The 22,009-nt window shown below is 37.1% G+C and overlaps 1 protein-coding gene across 2 annotated transcripts; it reads right to left on the reverse strand.

The window, feature by feature from the left end:
• Window positions 1-3,578: 3,578 nt before the first annotated feature.
• LOC137017877 (adhesion G protein-coupled receptor E1) lies at window positions 3,579-14,919 on the reverse strand. 2 transcript variants are annotated; one of them, XM_067382613.1, is made up of 9 exons: window positions 14,891-14,919; window positions 9,139-9,193; window positions 7,280-7,357; window positions 6,939-7,082; window positions 6,703-6,855; window positions 6,444-6,590; window positions 6,216-6,341; window positions 5,622-5,774; window positions 3,579-5,502 (listed from the first exon to the last, which is right to left on the reverse strand). In XM_067382613.1, the coding sequence occupies exons 2-9, from the start codon at window positions 9,164-9,166 to the stop codon at window positions 5,459-5,461; spliced, it is 873 nt and encodes a 290-aa protein (XP_067238714.1). In that variant the 5' UTR covers window positions 9,167-9,193; window positions 14,891-14,919; the 3' UTR covers window positions 3,579-5,458. The 2 variants fall into 2 exon arrangements, with proteins under 2 accessions (XP_067238714.1, XP_067238716.1); XM_067382615.1 differs by lacking the exons at window positions 6,444-6,590; window positions 14,891-14,919 and having other exon boundaries at window positions 9,139-9,395.
• Window positions 14,920-22,009: the final 7,090 nt, after the last annotated feature.

Raw genomic sequence — 22,009 nt, forward strand, 5'->3', positions numbered from 1 at the left:
CTGAAAGATGGCGCCGTTGTGTGTGGCACGCCGTCTACTGCTTGCTCTCTCGTTTCTATATTTTATGATTTTATATTTATCTTTTGTAATCACTGGCTGTAATACGCTGCTGGTTTATGACCGCCAAACACTATTAAACATTCGCATGGCTATAGACTCCGCCAAGAGCGACATTGGTGCGCCAGGCCGAATTCCCCTACCTGCCCTCTCATATCTCCCTGATCACCTGTGTTGGCATCCTGCCGATTTCCCTTGGAGGCAGCGGCGCCGGAGGAGGCGCGGCAAGCGGAGTGGAGTTGCTGTTCGGCTGAAGTCTTCTGCACGGTCTCCGCCTGTGTGTGTCGGTCCCATGCCGGCCTGTGAACGCGCCCTTTGTTGTTATGCGGGCGCGTCTCGTCGGTGGCTTCGGTCTGTTGTTCCATCTTCTTCGTCAGTGCCGTTACATGATCTCTCCCCCCGCATTCGTCGCCGTGGAGTGAATCCTTTCAACCTCAGACCGCTAAACCGATTTACACAGCCTGAAAAATGCACATCGCTACCTAAGTTGGCTTTGATCAACGCACGGTCGGTGGTGAACAAGACATTTTTATTAAACGACTTCTTTACGTCTCACGCCCTGGATATTTTATTCATTACTGAAACTTGGATTAAACCTGGTGAGTTAAGTCCGTTCACTGAACTGGTTCCACAAGACTGTAACTTTTTAAATTCTCCTCGGCTATCAGGCCGCGGTGGGGGACTTGCAGCAGTGTTTAAAAACTCTTATTTCTATCGCTGTTTAACAATTAGCCTTCATTGCACCTTTGAAGTGCTGTTGTTTCAGCCCACATTAAATGTCTCCATGGTGTTTGCTTTGGTTTATCGCCCACCCCAGCCAAACAAGGACTTTCTCAACGAATTTGCTGAGTTTCTGGGGGATATTGTTACCAGTCACGACAGAATTTTAATCTTGGGAGATTTTAATATCCATGTATGCTGTGACTCTAAGCCACTCTCTAAAGAGTTTCGAAGTCTCATTGACTCATTTGATTTTGATCAGTGGGTGTCTGGCCCCACTCATATTCAGGGTCATACTTTGGACTTAATTTTATCACGGGGTTTACCTGTACTGGACATTAACATCTTAGACTCTGGCATGTCGGATCATTTGCCAATCCTGTTCTCTTTACCCTTTAACGTAACTATACATAAGCAACAACCCCCTTCACGGCTGACTCGTGTTTTTTCAGATTGTTCTAGTGATGATTTTACAGTTTTATATTCTGAACTACGTGCCAATCAGGACATGGACTCATGTTTAAGTTATCTAGATGCTGACGAACACTTAAACTTCTTTAATTCCATCTGTTTTAATATTTTAGATGTTGTTGCTCCTCTTAAGTTGAAAAAACATAAACACAATTCTAAGCCTTGGTTAAATGACACTACTCGTTCGCTCAGACAGACCTGTAGAAGGGCTGAACGTAAGTGGAATAAGGATAGATTACAAGTTTCTTATGAAATCCTAAAGGACTCTCTCTCTGCATTTCAGCGAGCTGCTAATGCTGCAAAACGTAAATATTTCTCTGAGGTAATTTTAAGTAACACTACTAGGCCTAAAGCCTTATTCACAATAATTGATTCTGCTCTCAATCCCACTATTAATCACTTTCCTGTGACATCTGTTTCTCTTTGTGAGGATTTTGCCAGTTATTTTAATGATAAAATCTCACAGATTAAATCTCTATTGCCTTTGTCAGCCTATACACCAATTGATGTTCCTCTCTGCTCTTCTACATGGTCTGTCTTTGAGTCTATCACCTTGGACTCTCTTAAAGTGATTATTGCTGGTTTAAAATCTACTAGCTGCCCTCAGGATGTGATTCCCACACATTTTCTTAAGCAAGTTTTTCAAGCTATTGGCCCTGATTTGTTGTTTGTCATCAACAAATGTCTTTCCACTGGGACTGTACCTGAATGCCTTAAACATGCCTCTGTTCTGCCTCATCTTAAAAAAACAAATTTGAATCCTACTCTTTTGAGTAATTTTCGACCAATTTCAAATTTACCTTTTCTATCAAAAATTTTAGAAAAAGTGGTCTTGAGCCAACTTTTGCCTTTTTTGAATGATAACAATATTCATGAGAAATTTCAATCTGGTTTTAAAGTTCGTCACAGCACTGAATCGGCCCTTTTAAGAGTTATGAATGTTGTAATGCTTACCACCGATACTGGGCAGTCTGTGGCTTTGGTCTTGCTAGACCTTAGCTCTGCTTTTGACCTGGTTGACCACAACATTCTCTTATTACGTTTAGAAAAATGTGTGGGCCTTGGGGGTACGGTGCTCCAATGGTTTCGCTCATATTTAACAAATAGGAGTTACTCTGTCAGCCTTGGGCACCATTCTTCCTCTAGTAAACAGTTAAGTTCTGGTGTCCCTCAGGGCTCTATTCTTGGCCCGGTACTGTTTAATCTTTATATGTTACCTTTGGGTTCTATTTTATCTAAATATGGTGTATCTTTTCATCTGTACGCTGACGACACACAAATTTATCTGCCTATAAAGCGTGATGATAAGCTTGCCTTTAAGCCAATATTTGACTGCTTAGATGAATTGAAACTCTGGCTTGCTAGTAATTTCTTATGTCTTAACGAGAGCAAGACTGAAATTATCTTGTTTGGTTCAAATGATTGCAGCATTTATGATGTTGATCTCGATACTTTGTTACCATACAGTACGACCTGTGTTCGGAATCTGGGGGTTTTGCTTGATAACAGTCTTAAATTTGATAAGCAGATAGGTTCTGTGGTTAGGTCTTGTTTCTATCATCTTCGTCTTTTAGCAAAGGTTAAGCCCTTTTTGTCTGGTAAGAATCTTGAAACTGTCATGCATGCATTTGTGACGTCTCGCCTAGACTATTGTAATTCCTTGTATATTGGTGCCTCTCAGTCTTGTCTTACACGCTTACAGTTAGTCCAAAATGCTGCAGCCCGGCTCCTTAAAGGGAAGCGTAAAAATGATCACATTACACCAGTTCTGATTTCGCTTCACTGGTTACCGGTCAAATACAGAATTGACTTCAAAGTCTTGTTATTTGTTTTTAAGTCTTTGCGGAACCAAGCGCCACAGTACATATCTGAATTACTGCTTCCATCCTCTCAGTCCAGATCACTTAGATCTAGGAACTCTGAATTACTTCATGTTCCTAGAACCAGACTTAAAAACAGGGGTGATCGCGCATTTGCGGCCATCGGCCCCAAGTTATGGAATAGTCTTCCAGCCTACATCAGATCTGCCCAAACCTTGTCAACTTTTAAATCTGCCCTGAAAACCTACTATTTTTCCATGGCTTTCAATATCCCGTGACTCATATTGCCCTAAATTGTTTTTGTAAATAGCTGTTCTCTTTTATTTTTATTCTTTTCTCTTTTATTGTTTCTCTGGTGCTTAATTTTGTCGTTATTGTCGACTTTTTTGCCTTGTAAAGCACTTTGGTCAACACCAGTTGTTTTTAAATGTGCTATATAAATAAACTTGTATTGTATTGTATTGTATTGAAATGACATACAGTGAGTCTCAAACTCCATTGTTTCCTCCTTCTTATATAAATCTCATTTGTTTAAAAGACCTCCGAAGAAGAGGCGAATCTCAACATAACACCGACTGTTACGTAACAGTCGGGATCATTAATATGTACGCCCCCAATATTTGCATATGCCAGCCCATGTTCAAGGCATTAGACAAGGGCAGCCAGTATTAACGTCTGGATCTGTGCAAAGCTGAATCATCAGACTAGGTAAGCCAGCAAGAACAACAATAATTGACATGATTCATGATAACATGATATTTTTAGTGATATTTGTGAATTGTCTTTCTAAATGTTTTGTTAGCATGTTGCTAATGTACTGTTAATTGTGGTTAAAGTTACCATCGTTTCTTACTGTATTCACGGAAACGAGAGCCGTCGCTATTTTCATTTTTAAACACTTGCAGTCTGTATAATTCATAAACACAACTTCATTCTTTATAAATCTCTCCAACAGTGTGTAATGTTAGCTTTAGCTACGGAGCACCATCAAACTCATTTAGAATCAGATGTAAATATTAAAATAAATACCATACTTACGCGATTAGACATGCTGCATGACGAACAATTTGTAAAGATCCATTTTGAGGGTTATATTAGCTGTTTGAACTTTATTTATGCTGTTTAAGGCAAGCGCGAGCTCCGTGGGCAGGGAGCACTAGAATTTAAAGGGGCCGCAGCCTGAATCGGCGCATATTTAATGATGCCCCAAAATAGGCAGTTAAAAAAACTTAATAAAATAAAAAAATCTGTGGGGTATTTTGAGCTGAAACTTCACAGACACATTCAGGGGACACCTTAGACTTATTTTACATTTTTTGAAAAGACGTTCTACGGCACCTTTAAAAAGAATCTTTACTTTGACATAGCATAAGTAACATTATACATATACATATTCATTTTCGCAAATACACACAGTAAAAACAATATAAAAAAATGTCTATAATATGATGTTAATGTAGATTGCTCAGGTAATGACCATATTTACACATGAATTGATGCTAATGATAGCCAAAAGACTAGCCAGTTAGCATCCACTTGGCTAAAGGAGGGTTACAAATCTCTGGGACTTCTAGTGTTAATAATGTTTTTTGAATTTTTTTTTTTGATGTTTTGTTGTATTTATTGTGCATGCTGAGACGTCAGTTGAGCAAGTTCGCATTTTGGCTGTTGTTGTTCTTTGTAAAGATCATCAATTACTAAACTAAATAAAAAAGGTTGTCAAGACAAACTTTGAAGTTGGCATGCGAAAGCTGGACCACAATGTTTAAACAAGCTTTAAAAACTTGAAGTTTGAAAAAAAAATGTAAGTCGGATCAGTTAGAAAAGATATAGCACACAGTCAGGACAGTCTGAAGGTCTGAGCTGAGTTTGGAGGTTGTAGAGTTAAAGCTCTAGGAGGAGTTAGAGTTGGAAATTTTGTTTGTAATTTTATGTTGGATTAAAACTTAAAGTTCCGTTGAGTTTGGAAAGGTCTGTACATCAGAATATCTTTTCTCTTGTCTCTGAATATGTCTTAAATCTAAAATCATATCAAGGACTTTCGTTTTAAGAGGGGTTTAGTAAGCTATGTGGCACATTGAAAATATATAGGCCTATAACTGGAAACAACTGAGCCGTAATATTTCAAACCGGATGTGCGTCACAAGGCTCAATGCAAGTAGTTCATTAGTTAATTTAATCTAAAAGCAGTTCTGCAGAAAACAGTGATGCCATCAACATAATATTGTTGAAAAGTAAGTGTCCCCCAATAAGCAAGCCAGAGGCGAAGGTGGCAAGAATCCCAAACTCCATCAGGTGACAGAATGGATAGTTTTTCAGGGCAGATTATATGTTTCCAGCTTGTGGTTATCCTGAAGACACATTTTTTTTTCCGTCCATAGAAGTGTAAATTAATCCTGTCGTATGCAGAAGTTTGAATAAATTATATCACAGCCTGTAAATTAGAGACAGAAAATAAACAAAACATGTCAACTGAAAACTCTCACATTAGACCAAAAGCAAAGTTACACAATAGATGGCCTCAAAATGTCTGTTGCTGTAATAGTTTCTTACCAAAACATTGAATTCCTTGTCCAGCAATAAATATCTCTTTCCCACTGCTGGAAAAGTAGCCAGTTTTACATGTGCAGAAATAACCTCCTTCAGAATTTGTGCATTCTGCATTAGGACCACAATCAATGCTTTGATCCACACATTCATTGATGTCTGGAATGAAATGAACAGAGATTCAGATGTTCTTGTTTAAAACTGCCATTTAAGTTCATATTGAGTAACTTACATTTTACACACAGTATTGCCAGTTACTTTTTTCTATTTTTGCTCTGCATATATCATATTTACAAACAAAGCCACGGCAGAATTAATCATTAGCCGTCTCCTAACAAAATATAGTTGTGTGGCATGTTGTTCCTGTTGAACGAATTATTCAATGACTCACTCTTAACAGTTACTTATCGCCACCTATTGGCCTATCAAAGTAACTAGCAGAATGAGTTACCGAAAAAACTACATCACTAATGCACAGTCTGACAGTCCGTTCAGAATGAGCAAACACAAGCAACTATTGCTATGATTTTTTTTTGAAAGCATGAAATTAAATAGATATTTAGGAACCGTAATGATCAGATCTTCACATTTAACACTAACCTGTGCACTTCATTTGTTTGTGACCATAGTTGGTGAATCCTGACCTGCAGACACATTCATGGCCGTCTTTGCTGTTATGGCAGACTCCTCCTTCTCCACAGATGGATTTATCAATGTCACAAAAACCTTCAACAACATGAAAACAACATGTTGGAGAAGGATCTTACATTTCTAAAAAATAAACTCAAATATCAATGTGTCAAAACTTTACAGTTTTAAAGGACCTACTCATGCAGGATTCATGTAGATCAGTGAAGTTAGTTTCTCCTGACTTCAGTCTGAAGCCCGCAGCACAGATGCAGTAGAAATTACCGGGGGTGTTATGACATGTTGCATTTATTCCACAAATACTGGGATAAGCGCATTCATCTCTGTCTTTAATTTAGAGACAGACAGTAAACAAAAGCATGTCAAATGAAAACTCTCACATTAGACCAAAAGCAAAGTTACACAATAGATGGCTTCAAAATGTCTAATAGTTTCTTACCAATACATTGAATTCCTTGTCGATCAATAAATGTCTTGTTCCCATTGCTGGAAAAGTAGCCAGTTTCACATGTACAGAAATAACCTCCTTCAGAATTTACGCATTTTGCATTAGGACCACAATCAATGCTTTGATTCACACATTCATTGATGTCTGGAATGAGATGAACAGAGATTCAGATGTTGTTTCTGCTGCACAGAGGTCATATGAGATGTATCATATCAAGCTCTCTTTACCTTGGCATTTAATACCATCCACTTGGGTGAAATTGTGAGTTGGTGTGAACCCTTCTTGACACAGACAGTGGAAACTGCCAATTGTGTTGTTGCATGTTGCATTTTCTCCACAAATGGGTGGTTCAGACTTACACTCATCTTCATCTATAGCAATGACAAAAACAGTATAAATAACCACAGCACTTTTGTCTTTATTTTTATTACAATTCATTAATATGTGCTGATTCAGTGCATAAATGTGTCTTATCTGCAGTATAATTTACAGCTATTTTTAATTTCCAGCTATTCAATAATATTCAACTGTATCAACAAAAGTATCATGTTTGTCTTTTTATTCATACCTACACACTTCCCCCTAAATATTTCATATCCCTCAGGGCAGTCAGCCGCTGTGCTCTCTGTCAGTGTCAATAAAATACCTATAAGCAAAAATAAAGAGTCTGTTACTGCAAGTTTAGTGTCTTTGGTGTTTACCTTGAAGCACATATAGTGGGTCCAAAGGTCTGAGACTATGTTGAAAATCTGGGACTTTTTATACATCAACTTGCAAATAAACAGAACTAAATGCCAAAAGAAATTCATGTTCATTTTCAATTCAGTTTTTTTGTATTATTTTATTTTTATTTTTTACTTTTTTTAAGAAGCTATGCAATTAAAATGTTTGTGTTTAATAGAAAGTATAAGCATTTTCACTAGTGGCCTCAGAATATTGGACATCACTGTATGTAAACTGCATGTGTGTCATCCATGACGTAGACATTTAAGTGCCATGCATGTCAAACTGAGCCCATCCTATTTTCTTATATAAACCCAGAAGACTCTTAAAAAGTGGTGTAACACTTTTTACAATGGTGACTCCATCATTACCTAAGGTGTGGTCTTGCTCATTATTGTAAGCACCAGACAAAAAAATATTTTATGATTTTGTTCTTATCCTTTAATAAGGTTTATGTAACATTTTTCCCCTCTTCATAGTTTGCCCTTGGTTTAATGTCACCATCCCATCTTCCTGGGCCTCTCAGCTGTGTGGACACATGACAACACCTTGGATTTCCTGTCCTAATTCGGTATCTGTCAACATTTTTCCATTGTCAAAATCAAAGCCACGCAACTTCAAGCTTTAAAGGGATAGTTCACCCAAAAACGACTACTTACAAAGAAGATATTTTGAGAAACGTCTCAGTGTTTTTGTCATTGGTCATCAAAATGGTTTGGTAATATCTTTATTTGTGCTCCACAGAAATCATACAGGTTAAAACATTCTTATATACAGCAGAAGCTTAAAGGGTTTTGTCCGGTGCTTCATATTTACAGTAGAACCTTTTAGGGGTTCCAATCATGGGATCATTTTATGGATTTATTTTTAATTGATTAATTTTGTTTTAATTTATTTTTCATTTTGATGAAATTTTATGAATTAATCAGCCTGTAAACAAACTTTATCAATAGAAAAATTTAAATAACATGGTAAATATTTAAGACATTTCTCCCTATATACAACCATAAAGGGTATTTTAAAATTGAGTCAAGAACTCTTTGGTTCTATAACGCCATTTAACTTTTTTTTTTTTTGAGTAAAGGTGAGTAAATAATGACAGGATTGTCATATTTGGCTGAATTAACCCTTTAACGTTGAGCTAAACAACACTCAGTTTCACTTATCATTGTCCCACAACATCCCAGACTGAACTCACAAAGTATATCATGATTTTACTATTTCATTGTCTTTGAAGGTTCATGAGGACAGTGTTTGAATACATACCAGTCCTTGTTTCACAACAATCTCTTGCCCAAAATCATGTACAAAATAATAATGAGATCTACAGCTGATACTTTCATTTTACTTCACAGTTCTTTTCCAAACACTTGAATGTCTTAAGACTATGAGAACAGGAGCAGAACCGTCTGTTTCTTCTCCATTCGTCACTCACATTCAGCTGGTGCTTTCCAGATAACTAGAGCTTCTGGACCCTGATTCTCACAAAAACTACCCCATTGTGACATCAGATTTTCCTATCTGTGGCAGTTTCCTCTCAGTGGCCATTTGCTGTTTCTCTATTTTTAAAACAGCAACAATTACGCAGTGGTTGGCAGGGCAACATTTGAGTTAGCAAAACCACTGTGTGGCTCCATACAAACATCTGTCTCTACATTCATCAGTGGAAACTTCAATCCTAAAAACATCTGAAGTGTGACTCACCCAGACTCAGCAGATAGATGTGCCTCATGGTCAAAGAGTGAAAGAGACTTAAAAACTGAAAAATAAATATTGAAAACAGCTTATGTTTTAATCGTGAGAAAATTCTCTTCAAAAGTTGTCTCTCTTCAGGCGCCTCTCCAACTACCTTCTGTTTCAAAGCAAGGCTAGACTTCTCACTTTTCTATCACCATCTAGAAAAAAACATTTGAATGCCTTTTCTCTCAATCTTGCTTCTCAGACTGTCTTGTGTCTTTCTCGCTGACTCTAAATGCTGAAAAAGCCTGCCGTGTGTGCAAGAGTTTTGTCAGTGCGGTCCAGCCCCTGCTCTTGCTGACACGGAGAGGGAGGGAGGCGGGGAAAAGATGGCAGGTAATGTACAACAAATTGAAAATAGAAAAACATATACCACTTTATTTACAAAATATTATTCCCCGACACACGTTCACGCAACAGCCTCTGCTCTCATGTCAAGACAACATGAATGTGTCATGGTGCTCTCATGAACACCCAATGAATATAAAAATTTTGTAAATAAATTGGTAAATTATGCTTTTTTTGTGCAAAAAAAGCACTCATGTCACTTCATAAAATTGACGTTAAACCACCACGGATCATAAAATTGAAGTTAAACTACCATGGTTAACTCACACAAATTACTTTAATGGTGTCTTTAGTACCTTTCTGGGGCTTGTAAGTGGAAGTTGCGTAGATTGTAAATGGACAGAAAACCCTCAGATTTTTTAAAAATATCTTCATTTGTGTTCCAAAGATGAACAAAAGTCTTACAAGTTTGGAATGACATGAGGGTGAGTAATTAATGACAGAATTTTCATTTTTGGGTGAACTAACCCTTTAATGAAATAGAAAAGATTCTGAGAACAGATTAACATTCAAGACACTTTACTCATTACTTAACTTCTGGGTGAACTAACCCTATAAGAAGCATACAAAAGCAATACAAAATTTCTTTTTTTCAGTGTGTTTCGCTGGACCCCGATTCAATTAATTATATTGTTAATATGACAGCATTTGGGTAAAAAGGTTATTTGGGATTCTATATGATTCTTGATTGAATATAAAAGAACACTCAAAAAAGATTATATATTAGGATGAATGTCTTAAATGTTTTGCATAATACTTTCTGTTTAATTTTTTTGTTTACAAACTGTTTAATACATACAATTTAATAAAAAAAAAGAATTAAAACAAATTATCATGATGGGAACCCCTAAAAGGTTCTATATGAAGCTCCTGATAGAGCCCTTTAAAGTTCCAATAGAACTTTAAAGGGTGAAACACAGGTTTATTAATGCTTATTGATATTAAACAGTATCTAAAAAATAATGAGCACAACAAATGTGGCTTATTTATGTTTTTTAAAATATTTATTATTAATTTGTTACAGTGTAATTATACATTTAAGTACTAAGTAATATTAATTAACAAGTACTTACAATAGGGTTAGGACAGTGAGTTACAACAAAGACACTAAAATAAAGTGTTACAATTATTTGTGACCCTGGACCACAAAACAAGTCATAAGGGTCCATTTTTTGAAATTTGAACAATTCTATTTGAATAAGCTGAAAAAAAAAAAAAAAGCTTTCCATTGATGTATGGTTTGTTAGGATAGGACAATATTTGGCTGAGATACAATTATCTGAAAATTGAGGGTTAAAAAAAAAAAAAAAAAAAAAATCTAAATATTGAGAAAATCGCCTTTAAAGTTGTCCAGATTAATTCCTTAGCAATACATATCCACTCACAAAAATACATTTTTGATATATTTACTGTAGGAAATTTACAAAATATCTTCATGGAACATGATCTTTACTTAATATCTTAATGATTTTTTGCATAAAAGGCTTTTTGGCATTTGTTGGCCATTGCTACAAATATACCTGTGCGAATTATGACTGGTTTTGTGGTCCAGGGTCACATTTAAATAACCCTGAAACCAAATGCTGATTAACACTGATGATACATGTGTGCATTTGTACGTGTTACTTCCTGTTTTCGAGTTGCCATGAAGGTGTCAGAGAGTTGTTCTTCAAGAGTGTTCTGCTTTCAAAGTTGATGTTTCATCAACCAGTTTCTAACGCATAAATGTTTTTGGTATTATTTTGGGTTAACAATACTCTTATGTTCCTCCCTAAAAATACTATGGCTGGAAAATAACCTTTAGCCTGTATTCATAGCAGAGGCTCCTATGGGAATGTTGAGTGACAGATTTAAAGTCACATTGCGCTGACATTGTCCAAAGTTATTTGCTAGAACAATGTCTTCTAGCTGTGTTCCTTTGGGCTAGATTATTGAAGTCAACAAGTACTGTCCCAGACCCCTCAACAACAAGATCCATTTGTGTAGTGTTGGTGCTGCTGTGATCTGGTGATCTGGCAGCTTTACAGGCATTGTGGAACAGAAATGATCTTATGAACCACTGACAACTCCTAAATAACTGGGTTGTAAATATAGTAATACTTAATTTACATATGATAAATTGATCATTAATTATTAAACACATTATAGCTTATAAATCAAGAACAAAGCATTTATAGCTATAATATAAACTGCTTATTAATGTCTATTAATGCTTTATAAATGATGAATTGACTATTTACTAATGCTTAACTAATGCTTCAGAGTGTGCAGTTATTATAAAGGTTTACCCAGAAGATTAACATAATCTTTTGTCATTTTGTGATCTATTGATATAACATTGGCCTTTCTCAGAAGCGGCTTCCGTCCTTGGAGACATTTTCCCAAACAAACTGAATCTGTGATGCTCTGAAGTGATTGCTGATGTCTGTACAGTTTTGTCCATTTGTATTGGTGGCGTTTACTCTCTTCTTTTGGTTTTGCAGTTTGACGGTTTTCTCTATGATATGAACAGTTCAGGTATGAACAGTTTAACAAGTTGTCAACTTGTAATTATGATTATTCTGACATGGTGTGAACACACTCTGACAGCAGTACACTTTAGAGTAGCTTCTAAAATAGATGCTTATTATTGAAATAATATACTTTAAAATAATACTTAAGTGCGTAATGAATGTAATGTTTTCAAACAAATAATTGCATGTTAAATGGCAGCCAATGTTATATGAAATTGTATTATAATACACAGAAACAATCCTAGTGTAAGAGGGGTTATGGATTATAGAAGACCCTGACAAAGTGGTGTATCGTGGTCTCAACTCCTGAACTCTGTTGTCTACATCCTGTCCAGCACCTGTGGAAGTAAGTGCTGGTTCCTTCCACATGGACGTGGAGGCTGTATGCATTCATAATGAACAACCTTATGTTCTGCATTTAGTATACTTTATAAATGATACATTTCATGTCCAAAGTAACCATCCAAAATGTCCTGTCCACACAAATCCTACCTTTAAGTCTTCACAATAGTGAGGCTCGCCTCAAACCAGAGGTGGGAGTAAGTCACGCATGTGCAAGTCACAAGTAAGTCTCAAGTCTTAACCTTCAAGTCTCAAGCAAGTCCAGGTCAATTTATGTTGAGCAATTCAAGTCAAGTCGTAGCTTGGGTCAAACAAGTCACTGGCAAGTCATATAAATGTTTAATGATTTAACTGAATTTATATTAAAATAAGTTAAAACTACATTAGTTATGGACTATGGGAGTTTTATTTGAAAAAAAAAAAAAATTGCAATATGCATTTTTACTCAAGAGGTGTCCACATACAGCTGAGCTTGTTAATACAATAAAAATGTGTGCGTGTGTATGAATGAAAAGTGTATTGTTTGCATGTGTGTGTTTGTGTTTGCAAATTTAAGTTTTTTTGTTTTGTTTTGTTTGTGCATGCATGGTTGGGTTCCAAAGTCTGTATGATTTTTTTTCTGTGTGTGTGTGTGTGTATGTGTATACAATATATTTATGTGCATCCCCATAAACTATCCATAGGCTTTTCACTCAAAGTCTAAACCTGAAGAGCAATTATTAGACACTGTACACCTTCATATACTATATGCATATACTATAAGTGCTATTATAAAAAAAAGCTGGCATTTCCTTATAAACAGTGAATAAACAAGCACCCATTGACCTGCCGCCATATACGCCTTGCTCACCAGTGAAGATGTTGTACGGCATGGCTTGGTTGGCAATGTCAGGGCTTTGAGGGAGAGAGATGAGCTGCCAAAATCTCTTCAACCCTGGGCATGATAGTTATGTGCCGTAGGGCTCGAAACACAAGATGAATACAGTTTTCTCCAGAGAAAGAATGGCAAGCCTTGATGTGGAAGTTGTGCATTTGACTGCAGGAAGCACTCATCAAGCTTACTCTTTTTTTTTGCACTTCCCACTTCTCGGTGGACGAATCGTTGTTTAATTTCACCATGGCACAAGTAATAACATCCACAAGCTCCTCATAACTGGGTTGAGTATGCTGACAAGTCATACAAATCACTTGCTTTGATGCTGAAAATGTCCAACTCCTCAGAGCTAGACAAACCCAACATCAAATACTCGCTCGGGGAGGAAGAGGCTGCAGAGCAGGCTTCCGTATCCTGAGTCTGAGCGCTGGAGCCAGCGTTTGAGAGCTGAAAAACAGCCAAAGCCATCTCAAACTCCCCCGTTAGCTCAAAAGGGAACTCCTGTCTCTCATAGATGGGTTTGGCATAATAATGCAGGCAAACACGGAGAGATGAAGCTTTACATTCTTTTGTCATAGCTCATGCTGTTAGAAGCGCCAAGCGCAGCTTGCTTCATCTTCTCCTGTACATACCACTACTACGCATGCGTCAGCACGCCAATTCCTCATCCAGATCAATAATGTGACAGATGTGCCCCATGAACAGTAACCAAATTATTAAATTTACATAAACACAAAATAAATCTCACACTAGCATTGTGACAGCACACATTGTTTTCATTTTCTTCAAATCTAGAAATCTAAAATGTTATTTATGTATTTGATGATTATTTATTTCATGATTGCTAGAGAATTTGAATATGTTCTTCTATGTTATGCTTTCTCTGTATAGCCTTATCTTATTTTAGACACCAGCATAAAGCACATGACCAGGATATGAACAGGAAATTACAAGGTCTGAAACATTTCAAAATAAATGCCTCTCTCTTTTTTACATCACAGAGTCTCTGCAGAGGTGTTGCATTTTCAATCACTAGATTAGACTGTGAAATAATATAAAATAGGCTTCTCACCTCCTGTTAAAGGCTTTAAACCTTGTTCAACTCGTTTTTTGAAACTTTGGAAGAGAATCAAGCAAGAGAATCCCATATGATTGAGTTGCAGCAGATTTCTAATTCCCAGCATGCTTTGCATCAGACTGTATAAATAAATGTTGAAATTAAGTGTTATTTTGTGTGTTTTTGCATAAGATTAACACAGGGAGACATAAGTTGGTGTTAATGTTGTGTTATGATGGGATTTACAGGGGTTTGTTATGTTAGTTTTGTAGGGTTAGAATAGAGCCTGTGGTTAGGTTGAGAATGGGCTGCAAAACTTTTAAAACCAGCTTCTTTCCAGGTTAGTATCTTGACTAATCCTAAAATTTACATAAACCCTGTCCCCGATAACATGCAGGGGGTGAGGCCATGTTGGACTGCTTTAGAGAAGAGGAAGAGTTGTTATAGTAGAGTGTTGTTAGTTGAGCTGCTTCACAAATGAGGGTCAATTCAATGCTGGATTTGCACAAAAGATTAACATGATGGCACATGCTAGTCGATTAATTGAATCAACTCCACAGCAACTGCATAAATTTATCCACTAACCGTTCAGAAATGTCCAGATGAATTCTAAAAGTTGTAACTTCTTCCCGAGTCTCTCAATTAGTGTCTGACTCCGGTTTGATCAATGTAAGGCTGAACACCGTTACTGACAATCCTCATTTTGGCTGCGTGAGATTCTCCAGCTTTGTTGTTGTTGAGCAACCGAAGCTCAAGCTGTTAAAGCTCCACCCTCTTCTGGAAAGGGGCCTGGAGCAACAGCTCATTTGCATTTAAAGGGACACACACAAAAATGGCATGTTTCTGCTCACACCCAAATAGGGGCAAATTTGTAATAAGTGATCTGTGGGGTATTTTGAGCTGAAACTTTACAGACACATTCTGGGGACACCAGAGACTTATACAAAATATTACATCTTGTAAAAGGGGCATTATAGGTTCCCTATTAAGACTGTATGTTGTTTGATTATATACATGAAAGTATATATTGACAGTCGTTTCGATAGTTAAAATAGCATGTGTTATTTGCTATCTAACATTTAACCAAGATCTGAATGTGATGCTTATGTAAATTATCTGTATGCAATTAACATTATGATGAGCTCAAAATAGCACAGTTGAGTACACTTAGATGTTTTTAAGATGATCTCAAGAAGTACTAAAGAAGAATTTTTAGTATATTAAGTACAAAAATACTGTGCGAAAACAGAATACTTTAAGTACATTGTAGAAGTGCACTTTTTTCACCTAGGTATGTAGGTATTTCTGAATCAACACAAAAATGTTTAAAACTTATAAATGTTTAAAACTTATAAACTTGGTAAGACTTTGGTGTGAATTGGTTTTAATAAATATAGGCCCCTTTCAACAATATATATATATATATATATATATATATATATATAGAGAGAGAGAGAGAGAGAGAGAGAGAGAGAGAGAGAGAGTAATTTCTGGGTGTCCATTTTAGGCTACATCCACCACTAAATAGTGAACAAAGCGAAAAGTGTTTCTTCCAAAATGTATTTAAAATAGATTTATTTTATGCTAACTATACTACAGATACATTTACATGTACTTAATATAAATACCATGCTATTGTACTATAAAAAGTGATAGTAGGAGTGTTCATGAAATGCATTTGGAATTGTTTTCATAACTCTCAATGGTCCCTCTAGTGGCACAAAATTTACAGACTTCACCTTAAACTTGTCAATCACTTTTTAAATTACAAAAAATCTAAGGGGCTGGAACTGCACAAAAATAGTCTAAGTCTTTATTAATAATCAGTAAGCTGACTCAGTAATCATAATTTCTTGAGCTGAGTTTTGACCAGCAGGTGTCGCCAGCGCTTTGAAACTGAGTCATTTTGCACAGGGCCGCTGCTGGCCAAATGGGTGCCCTGAGCAGAGTTGTATTGTCAAACAACAAGAAGCCAGAGCTGAAATAGTGTTTTGTATGTACCGACTTGTTCTGTTTGTTAATTTTGCAATTAAAAAAACAAAAAAACAAGCAAGAGCTACTTCTCTCTATTGATGTAGTTATATTATAATATTGTATGGTATATTGTGAATTTTAGTAGGAGGTTTAGCATTACATCCACTAGTGGTAAAGAAAAGAAAATAAAGTGGCATTTTTTTGTCACAGAGACCCATGACTCAAAATGACAAACAAAATCAATCTAACAAAATAAAAACAGCATTCAAATAACATATCATTAAAACAAATTACAATCGACTTTACCTAAATATTCTTACCTGCCCTTATGTTTGAAAAAGAGTTTCAAACAAAAGGGCAGGCCTCTCCTACATTACTATCTTTTTTTTGTTGTTGTTGCATTGCTAAAAACATACATAATCAGTGCCAGGGGTAATTACAATTACAAAATCAGGAAAATTGTACAAATGACATGAGACAGTTTAAAGGGCTTTGGAGTTGCTGGATGTAAGGCAAGTGTCCAGATAGGATTTAAGTTCCTTATGAAAAATAAAAAAGAAAGGCTTAGCACCCTGAAATTTACATTTATGTAAGAAAAATTTTGCTAGAAAAATAAACAAATTTATCAAAGAATATTGGTCCTTTGCATCTTTATCAAGATTGTGCTGACCAAATAAAACATTTTTGTATAACAAAGTAAAACTTTGTAATGAAAATCTGCATACAGAAATCCATCCAGAGCATATTTGTATATGAGCATTCCCAGAAGAGATGAGAAATAGATTAATCTTCAGCAACACAAAAAGAACATAAAGAGTCAATATCAGGAAACATTTTTTTTTTTTTTTTTTTAAGTAAAGCTTCACAGGATAAAAAGATTAATTTGTAGGACACATCCTTGACCTTATTGGTTATTAAATATTTAGATGACAAAGTCCACACTTTCTTCCATGGAATGTTGATAAACTGGCCTTTCCAGTAGGACATAATGTACAGGAGAGAAGCAATCTCATTCTGAAATAGCTGTCTAATTCTTCTGTCCTGACCAGAAGAGTTAAAAAACTAATATTCCCAATCATTGTATCAAAAGGATGAGCAACTGACAAAGAAATCTGGGATCTAGCTGAGTCTCTGAGCAGAGTTATTGCTCCATAAGGAATTGCATCCATTAAGACATATGTCAGTAGTGACCGACGAATTGGGATATCACTAGAGAGCCCTATCAGCTTCGAGTGAACTAAAACAGGCCAATGGAATTGGTGTGCGATATTTGCATATTGTGCACCGCCGACAGGTGTATATAAATAGGAAGCAGATGCAATCGCACTCTGTTTTTCGCTGAGGAGACAACTGGTGTCCGCACAACAGCGAGGGTACAGAAACTGTGGCGACGGGACGTACGTTTCCGTTCCCTCCTTCAGGGAATGAGGGTTACATACGCAACCGAGACATTCCCTTTCAGTCGGTCACGTTCGACGTACGTCAGTAATGACCAATGAACTGGGATACCAAATAAAGCGGCACAGTTACGAAACGCCTTCCAGTGCCCAGCGCAAGCTCTAGCCACCCGTCGCACCAATTGGGACAGTGAAGGGGGCGAGCTTACGCCGAGAGAGTCTACTGCTGTGCCGACATACCCACTAAGTAAACTAGACTACACTGGGGAAGCAAACCCGTAGGGGACGCTGTGGAGGCCACTACCTACCCAGTGGGGGAGAAATTTATGTGGAGAATACACATATGGACTGGCCTGGGGGGCAGTGCTCATATGGAGTCTCTGGGATGGCTCCACCTGGTAGGGAGAGACTCATCTGACAGGTGACAGCAGAGGTGGCTCTGCTAAGGGAAAGACACGGGCTCACCGTAGGGAGTTTGACCATGGACAATTACACATATGGGACCGCTCACGTAGAGGGATCGCAACATATGGAACCCAGCCAACAGACAGCATCAGAGACGGATGTTGGCCTGGCATCAGACACTCCGGTATGTCCGAGCCGAAGGGGGAGGCGAAGGAACTCTACAGGAGTAAAAGGATGCACATATCCGGCCCCGGGGGCAGGAGTGGCATTGCAAGCCGACACTTAGAGCGGGTTCAACATGCCTACCGGCTAGTGGAAGCAAGTACACGGGAAGATACCAGCTCTACACTGCGTTCCAAATTATTATGCAATTGACATATCAGTAAGATTTCAGTACAATAAACATTCAGATTTTAGTTTTTCTAAGAAAATGTTTGTTTGTTTATTTATCCATGTCTTTTTAGATAACTGGTATCAATCTCAGACAAAATAATTTGCCAGTTCTACTTAGGTCTATGGAAACCCTACTTAGAGGTTGTTCCACATTATTAAGCAAGTCACAGTTCTCATGCAATATGAGGAGGAAGAAAGATCTTTCTGAAGATGAAAAGCATGAAATGGTGCAATGTTGTGCAAAAGGCATGAAAACAACTAATATTGTGTGAAACTGAACGGAGATTATCAAATTATCATAAGATTTGTAAGTGATTTAGAGCACAGCAGAACTCAGTCAGATAAAGGCTTATTAATGAGAGTTACTATCAAAAAATGTATTGTATTAAAAGGGCAGCTATAAAAAAAAAAGCCAGTGTTGAGCAGCAAACAGGTATTTGAAGCTGCTGGTGTCTCTGGAGTCTCAATAAGCTCTCCATGCAGGCTGGCAGTTGTGCGTAAAGATGCATTTCAGCCACCACTAACCAAACCTCACAAAGAGAAACATTTACAGTTTCTCACACAATATACTGGTTCCACAATGTACAGTTCCTCCTTGCAACTATTTGTAAATTGTGAGAAAATTGCAATTTTTTAACCAAGGCTCTGGGACGTGTGAGGAGTCGCCTGTCAATTGCATAATAACGGCATTAACCCTTGGTTTGCCTTGGTTATCTAATTTTCTTGATTTTTTGCGTGTACCATGCTTTACCATGTCTCAGAGAAAAACACTATTTTGTCAAGTAGATGCAGCGTTATTTTAGTAATACAGCATTTTCTCCATCATACAATACGTTTTAAAATGAATTACATGCCATTTATCAACACAAGCCATCCAGCATTTAATATGATATTCTAAAATCGATCTCTTACTGCAGTGTGTAACAGTGTCTCACAGCAGGCGCCGAGCGAACGCACAGAGTAATGTTATAACATCATTTTCAACACACTCAAATGTATCTAATATGATAAACAGAGCTGCGTAACCTCATACTCATGACTGGAAAAGCGGAAGCAGCACCGGCAACTGTGACATAATAAAAGTCCCGCTGCTCGTGAGGCGTGTGTTGCGCAATCGCTCCAGCGGTTTCACAACACTCGGTCCTGCTCTGCTTCATGCTACAGTAATGTTAATAATAGCATCCATGAACATGATTTCTTCCAGAGTCCTATCCCAATTCTTTTCTACTGGCCGTTGAGGTGAAGACCACAGGTCCCAAGATTCTGCGCTCAAACTTGGCATCATCAAGCTGTGCCTTTGTTTTGAATAGGCCTCTAGCGACCTCTAGCAAACAGAAAATATTACATATTGCACCTTTAAGCATGAATAAATGCATGTTAGTGCACCAGTATTGTAAAGTGTTACCGATAATTTTTAATAGAATTTACTTATAGAATGTGTGCGGATATAGTATAGACAAGACTACTTTAACATTAACCCCCTGGAACCATCAGCTTGGAAATACATAGACAATTAAGACACTTAGTGATGTCTTTAAAAAAAGCAAACATGATAATCATGTAGATATGGGAGTGGGACATCTATACTGTAGCTTGGGTATGAGAATGAGTGTCTCTCAGCAGTGAGGTCCATGCCAGCCATGACTTGAAAGCCTTAGTGATCTGAAACAAAAGAAGACGACAAGGTGCACAGTAAAATGCTCATGCTTATAATGGGGAGGGAGGGAGGGTTGCGAGCAGTTTGGGCATACTTTTCCTGAGCAGCAATACCACGTATACTGTATATGTCCCGTGTCTAATAGGAGAAGGGTAGTGATTGGAGCGATTTGACAGCTGACCGTGTCAGCTGGTCGCAGCACTATGCCTAATATGTGGCCTGACTGAACTAATGCTGCGCTCGATTTGTTGTAAGTTATGTGCTTGCCGAAGTGATGTCTTCTGCTCATTCATTAAGGTTGTATAAGCTAATTTTAAATCTCTTAATTCCAATAATTATCTGGAATAAACAGGACTTTTTATAAAAATAGATTTTTTTTTTTAAAGGTGCCCTAGAATTAAAAGTTGAATTTATCTTGGCATAGTCAAATAACAAGAGTTCAGTACATGGAAATGACATACAGTGAGTCTCAAACTCCATTGTTTCCTCCTTCTTATGTAAATCTCATTTGTTTAAAAGACCGTCATTTGTTTAAACATAACACCGTCACTGTTACGTAACAGCCGGGATCATTAATATGTATGACCCTAATATTTGCATATGTCCGCTCATGTTCAATGCATTAGACAAGGGCAGCCAGTATTAACGTCTGGATCTGTGCACAGCTGAATCATCAGACTAGGTAAGCAAGCAAGAACAACAGCGAAAAATGGCAGATGGAGCAATAATAACTGACATGATCATTGATATCATGATATTTTAGTGATATTTGTAAATTGTCTTTCTAAATGTTTAGTTAGCATTTTGCTAATGTACTGTTAAATGTGGTTAAAGTTACCATCGTTTCTTACTGTATTCACGGAGACAAGAGTCGTCGCTATTTTCATTATTAAACACTTGCAGTCTGTATAATTCATAAACACAACTTCATTCTTTATAAATCTCTCCAACAGTGTGTAATCTTAGCTTTAGCTACGGAGCACTATCAAACTCATTTAGAATCAAATGTAAACATCCAAATAAATACTGTACTCATATGATCCGAAACATGCATGCAGTATGCATGACGAACATTTTGAGAATTATCCAGAATTATCAATAAAATATATAAATGTGAGCAGTGTTTCAAGTACTGCGGCAGCGCTTCAATGTGATGACCTAAAAAATCGTAATGCAAAATAATGGCAAGAAAACACGTTTTTCAATAAATTGCATGACGGTTGCACGCATACGCAGCACGCCCAGTGTAGACAGCTTCATTAACAAATGACTCTTATGAACCGGTTCTTGTGAGTCAAAAACACAGCGCAGACATGTTCACTTATGAAAAGTTATTCGATTTGCTTGTGAATCAGAAAAGTACTGCTTCTCAGCTAACTCAAAAGTCCTCTGAGAAATGTAGTCCCATCCGAATATGTCTGAGATTAATTTCGTAATGTTTTGGCGAGCTGATTCTCCAACTGCCCGCTCCACTTTTATCATGGATAAAGGTCTTTTTGCCATGTGACGATACAATAACATGAAATCAATAAGAAGATCCTGATCACAGAAACTAATAGCAGAGTTAGGTACGAATCTAAATGTATTTTATTTTTCTCAATTGCTAACACATTAAGTGATTCAGTTGGCCTAGTTTCCCAAACGATTCTTTCAGTTCTCAAAACAAAGACACATTTCTCAAAACATTTAAAATGACAACATTTAATAGCGAAACTGATGACACACCAGTCAAAATCTAAGAGAGAGCTGAAAGAATAATTTACGAGTGTTTTAAACTTACACATACAGTATAATTACTGTACACAGTACCAGTACGACTACTTTAGATGAGGGAAATTTCACTATTCTACAGTAAACTGGAGCACATGTTGTAACACC

This window comes from Chanodichthys erythropterus, chromosome 3 (assembly GCF_024489055.1).
Source record: "Chanodichthys erythropterus isolate Z2021 chromosome 3, ASM2448905v1, whole genome shotgun sequence".
NCBI classification, from domain to species: domain Eukaryota; kingdom Metazoa; phylum Chordata; class Actinopteri; order Cypriniformes; family Xenocyprididae; genus Chanodichthys; species Chanodichthys erythropterus.